The sequence below is a fragment of the Ochotona princeps genome, chromosome 16, assembly GCF_030435755.1.
Source record: "Ochotona princeps isolate mOchPri1 chromosome 16, mOchPri1.hap1, whole genome shotgun sequence".
NCBI classification, from domain to species: domain Eukaryota; kingdom Metazoa; phylum Chordata; class Mammalia; order Lagomorpha; family Ochotonidae; genus Ochotona; species Ochotona princeps.
Genome location: NC_080847.1, coordinates 52897510 through 52909796, shown reverse-complemented (window position 1 = coordinate 52909796; position 12287 = coordinate 52897510). Strand labels below are relative to the sequence as shown.

Sequence of the window (12287 nt, the reverse complement as noted above, 5' to 3'; positions counted from 1 at the left end):
CTTAGCGCAAGAACCTTCACTGCTAGACTACCACGTTGGGGCTACATCCCAGCCCAAAGCCACCTACTACACACTGGGCCCTCATACACACCACCAGGAGTGATCCCCAACTAACCCCACTGGGCCAGCCCCCATCCCTGATTCCTATATCTGCCAGCATGTGCAATAGACTGGTCCTGTCTGTCCCTCATCCCATTCAACTCTCATATACACCACTGGGTGTTGAAGCCTAACTCAACCAAACCAACTCCACATTCCAGCCCTCATTCTTGCCAGCAGGTGCCATGGCCTGTCTGCTCAGACTCGGCCCCAGTCCTGATTCTCCTGTTTACCAGTGGAAGCTGCAGCCCATCAGAGAAGTGAATGACAGTTCTTTCTTGGCCAAAATTCTCATATTCTCCTTACCGTGACCCCTGGTACCACTTCACCCTCACCATGGCTGTCGCTGCTGCACCCGTGGGATAACCCGCTGCTTGCAATGCTCCACTTCCCATCTAGCTCCCTGGTAGTGCAGCTGCAAGGGCAGTGGACTGTGGCTCGAGTGTCGGGGCCCTTGCCACACAGGTGAGAGACCTGGTAGATTCCTGCTCCCTGGTGCAGCCCGGGCTGTTGCAGGCATTTGGGAAGCGAACCAGTGGATAGAAGATGTGTGTGTGTGTGTGTGTGACACTATCTTTAAGTACAGACGTTTATTGAAGCGATACAGAATTATTACAGGCTGCATCTTGTCCTCCCTGAGGGGCAGGTCACGTCCTAACACTGTTATGCCAGTAGGTGACTTCATGTAGAACCAGGAGCTTCCCCGGGGCAGCTTTAAGGTACCATGAGTCACGAGAGTCGGCCCCCTGCTATGTGACCTGTGGGGTCACAGAGTGGGGGTGATACGGACTCCCCAGAGTGACACAGTCCAGCCACAAGGAGGAACCAACTCAGCCACAGACACCCCACGGGCAGACCCAGCAGCGGGCCTGTGTGTTCATGGGAATACGGGCCGTGATAAACGCAGAAATGCCAAGGAGCCAGCAGTGATACAGCAAGCTAATCCTCTACCTGTGGCACTGGCATCCCATATGGGCGCCGGTTCTAGTCCTGTCTGCTCCCCTTCCCATCCAGCTCCCTGCTTGTGGCCTGGGAAAGCAGTGGAGGACGGCCCAAAGCCTTGGGACCCTGCACCCGCGTGGGAGACCCAGAAGAAACTCTTGGCTCCGGATCAGCTCAGTTCCAGCCATCACGGCCATTTGGGGAGTGAACTAGAAGATGCGAGATCTCTTTCTCTATCCTTCTCTCCCAGTAAGTCTGACTTTTCAAGCAAAATAAGTAAACCTTAATAAATGAAGTTTACACCGGGGAGGAAGTACCGGCTGCGTGTTCCACTGAGTCAGAATTGGAATCCACAAGGTAAAAGGGAACAGAGGATATGAGCAAGCCATTTGAAGGACACAATACAGGAGAGTAGTAATCCCACAGCGAGCCGCAGGCCCCTTAGTAATCCGAGTGAGCGCGGCGTGATGCCAGCCGCCCAGGAAGTGACTAAGGGAACTCCAAGTCATCAGCCAGCTCTCGTGGACTGGGTGTCCCTTCCTCCAGGAAGCCTTCCGGCCTCCCTGGGCCGACCCGGGGCTCCCCCAACCCTACTCCAAGCCCCTGGGGTCACTCTCCCGAGACGCGCGCCCCTGCCTAGGGACACAAGGGTCTCCCCCCAATCCGGACACCACACAAAGCACCTCTCTGTTTAGGGAAACTGAGGTCCAAGTGGATTCCAACCCATACAGGCGCTCAATAGGGACAGAGGGACGAGCCGCTCAGAGACAGGTGCACCCAGGTGCGCAAACCCACACCTCCCAATGCCTTAGGAGCAGCGCGGTCCTCCAGAGTCATAGAGTCGCGCAGGGACCGGCCCCTTTATCCCCAAGAGCTGTGGGGGCGGGCTCAAGGGCCAGAGAGGCCGGAAGTGCGGCGAGCCTGGGGTCGCGCTAGGCACCGGAGCGCTGGGACGTCTCGATCATCCCCGGGCCACGTTTCTCGCGGCTGCGCAGTGAGGAGGTAAGAAGCCGCGGAGCGTCGGGCCCGGAGACCCGGCCCAACAGAGCGGGAAGGAGAAAAAAACAAAGATCACGACTGGAGATTGGCAGCTGTGGGATCCAATCACGGTGCTGTTAGAGAGAGAGGGCTCCGGGTAGGAACCCGAGCTGGGGAGGGGCGGGGCCAAGAGCACGCGGTGGGCGGGACCAGGCGTGCGGCGCTCGTGGGGGCGGGGCGACGCGGAGTGGGCCGGCCCAGGGGGCGGGGCTTGCCCGAACTCGGGTACGGAGGGCTAGGGAACCCCGAGATTGTCGGGGGCGGCATGGTCGGGGTCGCAGCTGGGAGTGCGGGGCCGAGTAACCCAGATGCCTAGGCCTCAGTCACTCCCGCCGCTGCGTGTTCCTCCGCAGGCTCCTGATGGAACCCGGAAAAGCTGAGGAGAGGGTGCCGCCGGCCGCGGGGACCCCCGTAAGGAAGAGATTCGTCATCCCCCGGGACGACGAGGAGGTCCCTCCCGCGGGGGTACGACTGGGGCGGGCACGGAGAGGCCAGGGGGCTGTGAGTGTTGGAAGGAAGGGGGGTGGTCTGCCAGGGTGTGGGTTAGGAACTGCTGGGCGGCTGGGGGAAAGCAGGCCTTAGTTTGCTCGTCTGTGAAATGGCAGGGCGGCTTCCGAGAGGACGGGAGCTGGGGGCACAGCACTTGGGGTGCCCAGCCCTGCCCCCCAGGAAGGCCCTGATGGCTTCCTTCCTCCTTGCAGGCCAAGCCCTTGTTCAAACCCACGCGCAGCCTCGCCACCTCGTTGACCCCAGAGACCCCGGCCCGGCCAGCCCCCCAGACCTATGCGGAGTATGCCATCTCCCGGCCTCCGGCAGAGGCTGCAGCCCCGTGCCCCCCGGCCGCGGAGCCCCTGGCCGGCGAGGCCCCCAACCAGGCCCTGAAACCCGGGACGAAGTCCAGCAGCATCATCGTGAGCCCCCGGCAGGTGAGGCGGCCCTGGGGGGCTGCAGAGGAGGGGGAGCAGCTAGAGGGATCACTGTGGGCACAGGGCGGTGCCAGAGCTGAGGTCCGTGCTGTGGCTCTCAGCTGTGATGTTCATTCATTCCTTCAGTCAGCCAGCCAACAACTCCCAGGGGTTAGGGTGCTCGCACCTATTCTGGCTGGGGCTGTGACTGTATTTGTAGGCTGTTTCCAGTCCTCTGGCTTGTCCAGCTGTTCCACATGTACTGAAGCGGTGGGGGGAAGGCGGGGGGCATGTGGCTGTTCCAGTTCTGATGCAGTTTCCTGCTCAGGTGCTTGGGAAAGCAACGGAGGACGGCTCAGGTGCTTGGGGCAGTGCACCCACATGGTAGATCAGAAAGTGCTTCTGCCTCCTGGGTCTGGTCTGGCTCAGCTCCTGCCATCAGAACTATTTGGAGAATAACCAGTGACTGTAAGATGGCTGTAACGGCTGGAGCTGAGCTGACTCAAAGCCAGGAGCCAGGAGCTTCTTCCAGGTCTCCTGTGTGAATGCCGGGTCCCAAGCGCTTGGCCCATCCTCTGCTGCTTTGCCAAATCATATACAGGGAGCTGGATTGGAAGTGGAAATGTTGGGACTTGAACCCAAGCGCATAAGGGATGCTAGCATAACAGGTGAAGGGTTAGCTTGCTATACCACTACCCCACATCTATGTACCTTTCAAATAAATTAATAAACCTTAAAAAAAATAAAATAAACAACCCCTAAACACGATGAGGCCCCTCTCAGCTGCCAGGCATCTGAAAAATGGGGTGACAGGGAGCCTTCACACCTTGCTGGTGGGAATGTAGATTTGGGGCCACCCGTTGGGGACAGATGGCCTGGGCCGTCCTTTGAGTGAATGAATCAAGAGTTCCCTAATGAGGGCCCGGCGCGATGGCCTAGCGGCTAAAGTCCTCGCCTTGAATGCGCCCGGGATCCTATATGTGCACTGGTTCTAATCCTGGCAGCACCACTTCCCATCCAGCTCCCTGCTTGTGGCCTGGGAAAGCAGTGGAGGACGGCCCAAAGCCTTGGGACCCTGCACTCACGTGGGGGACCTGGAGCAAGTTCCTGGCTCCTGGCTTCGGATTGGCTCAGCACCGGCTGTTGCGGTCACTTGGGGAGTGAATCATCGTGCAGAAGATCTTCCTCTCTGTGTCTCCTCCTCTCTGTATATGTGATTTTGCAATAAAAGTTAATTAATTAATTAATTTAAAAAAAAGAGTTCCCAGGTGACCCACCCATTCCCCCTGCAGGCCAAGCAGGTACATCTGTGGCAGGCTTTTCCTGCGTTGGCATCCCCGGCCCTTTCCTCTTTGTACCCACAGGCTCAGCCCTGGGTGGACATGATACGCTTGCTGTGTCTGTCAGTTCACAGCCATTGGCTTGTTGGCACTGGCTGTGATTAGAAATGGGGCCGTCTGGCACATGGGCACGCAGGCTGTGGCGTGGCCGCCCGTTGGCCATCTTCTGGGGTGTAGACATAAGCCCAGCCCGCTGGACGCTGTGGGAACACTGGGTACCGCCTCCAAGGCTGATCTGCCTGCTTGCCAGTTGTTTTTTTGTTGTTCTTTATTATTCTTTTTTTTTTTTTCGTTTTATTCTTTTATGTTGTTTTTAAATTTATTTTTCATTTTTGGTTATACATGCCAGTCACTTAACATTCCATTGTCCCTTCCCGAGGCTTGCGGGAGCCCAGCTACCCATCATTGTCTTTCCAAAAATTTTTAAAATATGTATTTGAAATGGAGATTCACATAGAGAATGAGATGGAAGTACCTGCTTACTCACTCCTCACCTGCTGGTGGGGACCCCAGCCCCGGGCTGTCACCTGCCAGCATCACCTGCTGGTGGGGACCCCAGCCCCGGGCTGTCACCTGCCAGCATCACCTGCTGGTGGGGACCCCAGCCCCGGGCTGTCACCTGCCAGCATCACCTGCTGGAGGGGACCCCAGCCCCGGGCTGTCACCTGCCAGCATCACCTGCTGGTGGGGACCCCAGCCCCGGGCTGTCACCTGCCAGCATCACCTGCTGGTGGGGACCCCAGCCCTGGGCCGCCACCTGCTCCTTTTCCAGTGGCATTAGCAGGAAGCAGAGCCGTTGGACTTGAACCGGCACTTCAATGTGGGACGCCGGCATCCGAGGCTGCAGTTTAACGTGCTGTACCAGTGGTGGCCCCGTCACCGTTTGCCATGGCTGCCATAGCTAGAGCTGCATCCAACCCACACCAGCAGCCCCGTGCAGGTCTCCACTTGAACGCTGCTTCCTGGGCCTGCAACAACAGGAAGTTGCACTAAAAGTGGAGTGCCAGGATTCAGACCAAAACTCCAGTCTGGGACGTGGGCAGTGCCACAAGTGGCTTAACCCACTGTGCCACAACGCCCACTCCCAAATGGATTTTGTAACCTCTAGACCCAGCCTCTCCTACCTTCTTTTTGTTTGTATCCACTCCAGTGGCTATAAGGTGAACAAAATAAAACTTTCACAATTGAAGTTGGGGAGTGGCCAGTACTGGGGTGTAGTAAGTAAAGCTGCTGCCTGCAGTACCAGCATCCCACGTGGGTGCCGGTGTGTGCCGGCTGCTCCTCTCCTGACCCAGCTCCCTGCTGACACACTTAGGATGCCAACAGAGGATGGCCCAAGGGTTGGGCCCCTGCCACCCAGGTGGGAGGCCCAGATGGAGTTCTGGCTCCAGATTTTGGCCTGGCCCAGCCCCAGCTGTTGCAGCCACTTGAGACAGTAAACTAGTCAGTGGATGGAAAAAAAAATCTGTGTGTTTGTCACTCTGCCTCTTTTTTTTTTTTTTTGCATTTGAAAAGCAGAGTTCAAAGGAAGCAGAGAGATCTTCCATCAGCTGATTCACTTCGCAGTTGGCTGCGACGGCCCCAGGCTTGGCCAGGCTGAAGCCAGTGGGTGCTGCTGGGGCCCAAGGCCTTGGGCCATCCTCCACTGCTTGCTTCCCCAGGTGCTTTGGCAGGGAGCTGGATGGGAAGCAGAGTAGCTAGGGGACTTGGTGCCCACATGGGATGCCAGTGCTGCTGGTCGCAGCTTGGTCTGCCTCGCCTCACGCCACAGCGCCAGCCCTGCTCTTGTCCTCTGCACCTGGAAGGACGGGACTGGCGACACCTTTGGCCCTTGGTGAGCCACTTGCCCTCGGGCGCTGGCCCCTCCCTGGTGGTCAGGAGGTGGAACTGTGATGACTCGCCCGTGTGGCTTGGGCAGGTCACCGGATGCTCCTACCGCAGGGACATTCCTGAGGACTTAGGGGGCTTGGGTGATGTTATCAGGTAGGAAATGACCAAGGTCTCAGGTCATCCTGTGTCTTAGGACCCAGGGTCAAGGGTCACACAGCACACGTGCGCGCACACACACACACACACACACTGTCCTGGTGTTCCTGCCTTGGAGTCAGGAACTGTGTAACAGTGTCCCCCAGGAGGGTGGACATGGCTGTCCTGGTCCCTGCTGCTTTGTCTGACAGCGGCTCAGGAGATCTGAGTGGCAGAGCTTGCCTTGCTGGGCCTGCAGTGTGTCCTGAGGAGGGAGTGAGGAGGTAGGGTGGGGTCAGGACAGAGCAGGTGCAAGAATGGGGACCCATTTGTGAAGGTAGTGAAGAGAGGGGTGTCTTGCACCCCCACACTGGGGCTTTGAAGGGTGTGGCCCAAAGTAGGAGCCAAAGTAGACAGTCAGGGGGATGCATCCAGTGAGTCCCAGGGCATGCGGAGTGGGGTTGTGGTAGAGGACTATGCTGGAGGACCCAAGGGAGAGCAGGGTGGGAGGAGGGGGCGCGGTCCGGGCCCTGTCCCTGTCCCTAAGGGTCATCTGGGGTGTCCTTCTTCTCTCTCCAGAGAGGTAACCCTGTGCTTAAGTTTGTGCGCAACGTGCCCTGGGAGTTCGGTGAAGTCCTCCCAGACTATGTGCTGGGCCAGAGTACCTGTGCCCTCTTCCTCAGGTGAGCTGGGAGCCAGGCCTCTCCCTGGAAGGCCTGGGCTGTGGACCCCTGGGGATGGAGGGAGAATCGTGGCCTGCAGGTGCCCAGAGGAACAAGAGCTGGGGGCCTGGACCCCTGGGTGTGAGGGAGGAGGGGCTGGGATACCTGGACTCCTTGGTCTGCCTCCCAGCTGGCGTTGACAGGATTGGAGATTCCACCCTGCACTCCAATTTAGTCCTTGCTTTTTCCCTGGGGCCCACAGCTGTTGGGGCAGCCAGGCCTGGGAAGGTGTGAGCAGAGGTCTTGACAGTCCTCAGGCCCATGCCCCATTCTCGTCCCAGTCCCTTCCCCTCCTCAGCGAGGAGCGGGGTCCCGGCTTGCAGACCCCTCCTGCTCATGCCTGCACCCTCACACCCTCAGGGGGTGTGCAGGCTCTGAGGCCCCTCTCCGCCCTCAGCCTCCGCTACCACAATCTGCACCCTCACTATATCCACGAGCGCCTGCAGAGCCTGGGCAAGAACTTCGCCCTGCGCATCCTGCTGCTGCAGGTGGACGTGGTAAGCGGGGCTTCTGCCGCGTCACCCCCATCTGGGATGTGGGACCACTGGGCTTCACCCAGCTCTTGTAGAAACAAATGGAAATTCTAGGCTTGACACAAGACCATGCTTTGGGCCAGGAGCGGGATGCGGCCCCTTTTCCCAGCAGCGCAAGTCACTTGAATCGACTTTCCGCCTGCTCTTTCCTGCCTGTCCTGGTCCCATGGCTCCCAGTCCTGTCCCCCTGTAGCTCCTCATTACAGCCCACACACCTGACCCAGCCCCGTGCCTGGAGGTGGGGGCGTCCAGAGGGCACAGGCAGGGCCTCTCCTGCTAACCTCCTCTCCTCCAGAAAGACCCGCAGCAGGCGCTCAAGGAGCTGGCCAAGGTGTGCATCCTGGCCGACTGCACCCTCATCCTAGCCTGGAGGTGAGCTCAGGGCTCCCCAATCCTCCCCCCGTCCTGGGATGTGTGTACACAGCAGTGGCTGCTGCAGGGGCCTGGGAGCCTTCCCGTGTTCCCAGTACTGAGGGTTCCTGTGGTCCAGCCCCGAGGAGGCCGCGCGCTACCTGGAGACCTACAAGGCCTACGAGCTGAAGCCTGCCGACCTCCTGATGGAAAAGCTGGAGCACAACTTCCTGTCCCGGGTGAGGCCCCCCACCCACCAGCAGCCAGAGGGGAGGCCCAGCCTTGTTGCCCACCTGGCACATCTCAGCTCTGATGCTGCCTCCTCCAGGGAGCCCCAGGCCGTTCAGGTGTCTGCTGGGCTGGCCCTGGCCATCTGGGTCATCACTGACCCAGCAGGGATGTTTCCCAGGAGGGTGTGCCTGCCCACCCCCTCTCGCAACAGGGCAGCAGGAAACCTTGGCTGAGGAGTGAACAAAGCTGAGGTGTCCCCCAGGCCCTGCGCCTGTGCTGGCCGAGGTGGACTGCGCAGTGAGGATCCCACCCACCAGGGGGAGCACCTGGCTGTGCTCTCTGGGGTCCAGCCCTGCTGGCTTTCCTTCTCCCAACATCCCCGGTGGCCTGCTGCCCTTCCAGGTGACTGAGTGCCTGACCACTGTGAAGTCTGTCAACAAAACTGACAGCCAGACACTGCTGGCCACGTTCGGAGTAAGTGCTGGGTGCCCTGTCCCCCTTCTAGAAGCTTCCCACCCACTCCCTTCCTGCCTCCCTCCCCAGTTGGGACTGGGTAACTGGCGCTCCCCCCCTTCCACCTGTCCTTGTCACAGTCTCTGGAACAGCTCGCAGCCGCCTCGCGGGATGATCTGGCCTTGTGCCCTGGCTTGGGCCCCCAGAAGGTGAGCCCTGGAAGAGAACATGGGGTGGGCAGGTGCCCCAAATCAGCAAGGACTCGTGTGTCAATTAGACTTATTCAAGGGGAACAGAGCTCCCATCCGCTGCTTCATTCCACTAACACCCTGAGCAGCCAGCACTGGGCCAGGCTGAAGCCAGGAGCCACACTAGGGTCCTCCCTGGCACTTAAGCTGTCAGGGGCTTACCAGAAGCTAGAATGCAGAAGGCCAGGACCTGGACCTAGCCCCCTTTGCCAACCAGAGGCTGGCATCCCAGGCAGCACCTATCCCAGATCCCAGTGTCTGGTGTGCAAGTGGGTGAGGTGGGGAGCCAGCCCAGGAACCTCACACAGCTGGCCTGAGACCAAATCCAGGGGCCCCCTGCCCCCCAGAAGGTGGGGGGAAACAACTGAACCCAATCCCAGAGGCTGCAAGAGGCAGTTTTAATGACTGGGCACTCTCCCCTCCCGCCCTGCAGGCCCGGCGGCTCTTCGACGTCTTCCATGAGCCTTTTCTGCGTGTGCCCCGGTGAGCACAGTCCGCGAGGACCGTGCCCCTGCCAGCCCCCGGGGAGACGCTGGCCAGAGCTCCCCATTGTACACAATAAAGCTGCACCAGGTCTGAGTGCCAGTCTGGGTGCAGCCTCCACTGTTTCCATGCCTCAGTTTCCCCAGGGGTAACTACACAGGCTCCAGCTTCCTCTTCTTCTTCGGTCCATGTGTGGACGGCATCACCGGCTCTGACATTTCCGCTCGGTGCTCTGGCCCCAGCACCCCGCTCTCCTCGCCCTGCTTCTTTTTCTTCTTCTTCTTCTTGGATGTGCTAGTTTCCAGCCCATGCTCCCCCGGCAGCCCAGGCTCTGTTCCCAGCTCGGCTGCCTCCTGCCGGCTCTGCTCCGCCTTCTCGGGGGTCACTGGAGCTGACGGTGGCTCCACAGGACCTGGGGTCCCCAGGTCTGCTGCCTCTGGCCCTAGCCACTTCTTTTTCTTCTTTTTCTTGATGGACATCAGAGCTGCGTCCATGCAAGGCCCAGCTGCCCCTGGTGAGGTGGACTCCATCATGTCCTCGCCGAGCTCTGGGAACCCCATTTCCGACTGCACCGCCCCGGGCTCTGGTTCCAATGTCACATTCTGTCTCTTCTGCTTTTTCCTCCTCTTCTTGGGGGTCAGTGGGACAGGTTCTTCCTGCTGCTCCTGCACCTGCGGCAAAGCATCATTTCCGGGCCCCTCTGGTGGCTGCACCTGTCGGGGGTCTCTCTTTCTCTTCCTGCTGGGGGGACACAGGTCCGGCTCTGCTGGAGGTGGGGCCAGCAGTGCAGGTTCCAGCCCCGACCCCCTGTCTTCGGCTTCTGGGCCCCCCACTTCAGGCCCAGCCCCCTCTGCCCCCTGAAGCCGCTTCTTCCTCCGCTTGGTGCCAGCGGGAAGTGTCTCCAACTGTGCCGCCACCTCCACCACCTGCTCCGTGGCCTTGGGCTCGCTCCTGGTCATTCCTGGACCCCCCAAAGCTGTGGCCATGTGCCCATTAACAGCCTCGGGCATCCGCTTCTTGCGTTTCTTCTTCTCCCGGACCAGGGCAGGCCCTGGGATGGGTGGGTTGCCTCCAAAGGCACAGAACCGCGGCCTCAGGCCCGGAGGGATGCGTGGTGGGGGGCAAGCTGGGATCGGCTGCAGTGGGGTCCCTGACGGGGATTCTTGGGGTGCCTCAAATATCCTGAGACAGCCCAGGGGTGCCGGGGCGCAGGTGAGTCCGCTGTCGGCCTCAGCTGACCCGGCCAGCAGGGTTGCCTCGCCGGCACCGGGTCCGGAGCTGCTGCGGACCTGGTAGCGGTGTCGCTTGCCCGCCAGCTTGCCTTTGACCGTCCCGGAGCCTGAGAGAGGCACCAGGCGCCCATTGAGGCTGTGGGGAGAAAAGAGGGTGGGGGCTCGGTCAGATCCGTTAGCTGGGCCAGCGGCCAGCACCCCACACCCCAGGACCCTGACATTCATTTGGCGGGGTGGGGCCAGCACCCTAGGACCATGACACTAACCAGAGCGAGATGGGGCCAGCACCCCAAACATTCATCAGGGTGGGGCAAAGCCAGCACCCCGCACCCCGACACTCACCAGAGCGGGGCGAAGTCGGCCGGGGCCTGGATAAGCCACACCTCCACGTCCGGGCCCGCGAGCGTCTCCAAGGAGAACCGGGGGATCTCGGGGGCCGGGGACATCGCTGTGAAGTTGGGAGGACAAGAGAACCGAGCGGCCCCTGCAAGACAAGGACGGCTGTTGACGTTTTCTCACCAGCCGGCCCCGCACGAGCCGCGTGTGCGCGGGGGCCGGGGGAGCACCCCACTTCCACCCGCACTAGACACCCTCACTTCCGGCCCTTGGCGGGGCGCCGGCGGCATGGAGAAGGCCGGTGCCGCCCGCCTCGCCCGCCGCTTGCCCGGCCCGGCCTCCCGGGCCGCCCGCCCGAGCAGCCCCCGCGCCCCGCGCGCTCACCGCCCGGCTGCGACCCCGCCATCCCGGGACTCGTCTCCGCGCGGGCCCGCAACCCGCCCCGAGCCACGTGGTTCCGGGGGCGGGGCCTCATCCGGGAGCGCCCACATGGCGCCAGAGTGCGGGGGACGCCGCTGAGCGCCGGACCGCTCTGGGGGCAGCACCGGGGCGATCTCTACGTGTGCACTGCAGCAACACGAGAGGAACGCGATTTTATTATCTAAAAATCGCTAAAAACAGCTTATTCGCTAATTCTCAGGACGCGGAGCCGCACCATGCTTAGGCGGACCTCCCCACAGGGTTTCTATATGGTTTATTCCAGCCCCGCCCTCAAGGGGCGGTCTTCGTAAGAGAACTTTCTTTTGGCTCTTAAAGAGACAGGAAGATGGTTTGGGCTGACGTTCGGAAGACACAGGTAGGGCTCGCGGCCGGCAGGGATGAGCTTTCCCGGTTCCCTTAAAAGCCCTGATTGGCGGCCGGGGAGGCAACGGTGACGCTACAGACTGAGTGGTGACGCCTGGGGGCGGGGCCTCCGGGGAGCGGGAAACGCGGGAGGAGGAGCCTGTGCACTGGGGGCGTGGCCGGTTAGGGGCGGGGCTTGCACCCACCGTGACCTGCGTGGATGCGCGCGGGGACCTGGCGAGGCGCGTGGTCCACGTTGGCGGGGTGTTGAGGAAGGGAGGGATGGGGTCCCGGCCGGCGGCCTCTCTCCGCCCCGACGTGGACGAGGACCCGGGGGACGCTCCCATGCCCCGCCGGGACTGGAGCGCGTGGGGCGGCGGGTGGAGCCGCGGGACGGCGGCGAGACGGGGTCACCCGACTGCATTCCTGGCCGGTGTGTCAGCGCCGCTTCCCTCCTCTGGCCAAGACTAAAGATCCTGCTCCAGGACGGAGGCGGCCGCTCTGCTCCCCGGGAGGGAGGGACTCTCCGCGGCGGACGGAAGGCCCCGGAGGCTCCACACAGCTCCCCGCCGCGCGTGGGGGAACACGCATTCCAAGGAGCCGCCCCTCAGGGCTCTGGGACTACA

The 12287-nt window shown here is 61.2% G+C and overlaps 3 protein-coding genes across 3 annotated transcripts in view; 2 read left to right on the top strand and 1 right to left on the bottom strand.

Annotated features, from left to right (window-relative positions):
- Positions 1-12287, top strand: part of SNRPD2 (small nuclear ribonucleoprotein D2 polypeptide) — a 184986-nt gene that overhangs the window by 149465 nt on the left and 23234 nt on the right. The window lies entirely within an intron of this gene.
- Positions 2289-9419, top strand: ERCC1 (ERCC excision repair 1, endonuclease non-catalytic subunit). The gene is made up of 9 exons (XM_004597941.2): positions 2289-2544; positions 2781-3005; positions 6869-6972; positions 7409-7508; positions 7840-7916; positions 8035-8134; positions 8529-8600; positions 8720-8788; positions 9261-9419. The coding sequence occupies exons 1-9, from the start codon at positions 2440-2442 to the stop codon at positions 9312-9314; spliced, it is 906 nt and encodes a 301-aa protein (XP_004597998.2). The 5' UTR covers positions 2289-2439; the 3' UTR covers positions 9315-9419.
- POLR1G (RNA polymerase I subunit G) lies at positions 9423-11369 on the bottom strand. Its single transcript, XM_058674259.1, has 3 exons — positions 11263-11369; positions 10885-11026; positions 9423-10678 (listed from the first exon to the last, which is right to left on the bottom strand). Exons 1-3 carry the CDS (start codon positions 11351-11353, stop codon positions 9463-9465), a joined length of 1449 nt encoding a protein of 482 aa, XP_058530242.1. The 5' UTR covers positions 11354-11369; the 3' UTR covers positions 9423-9462.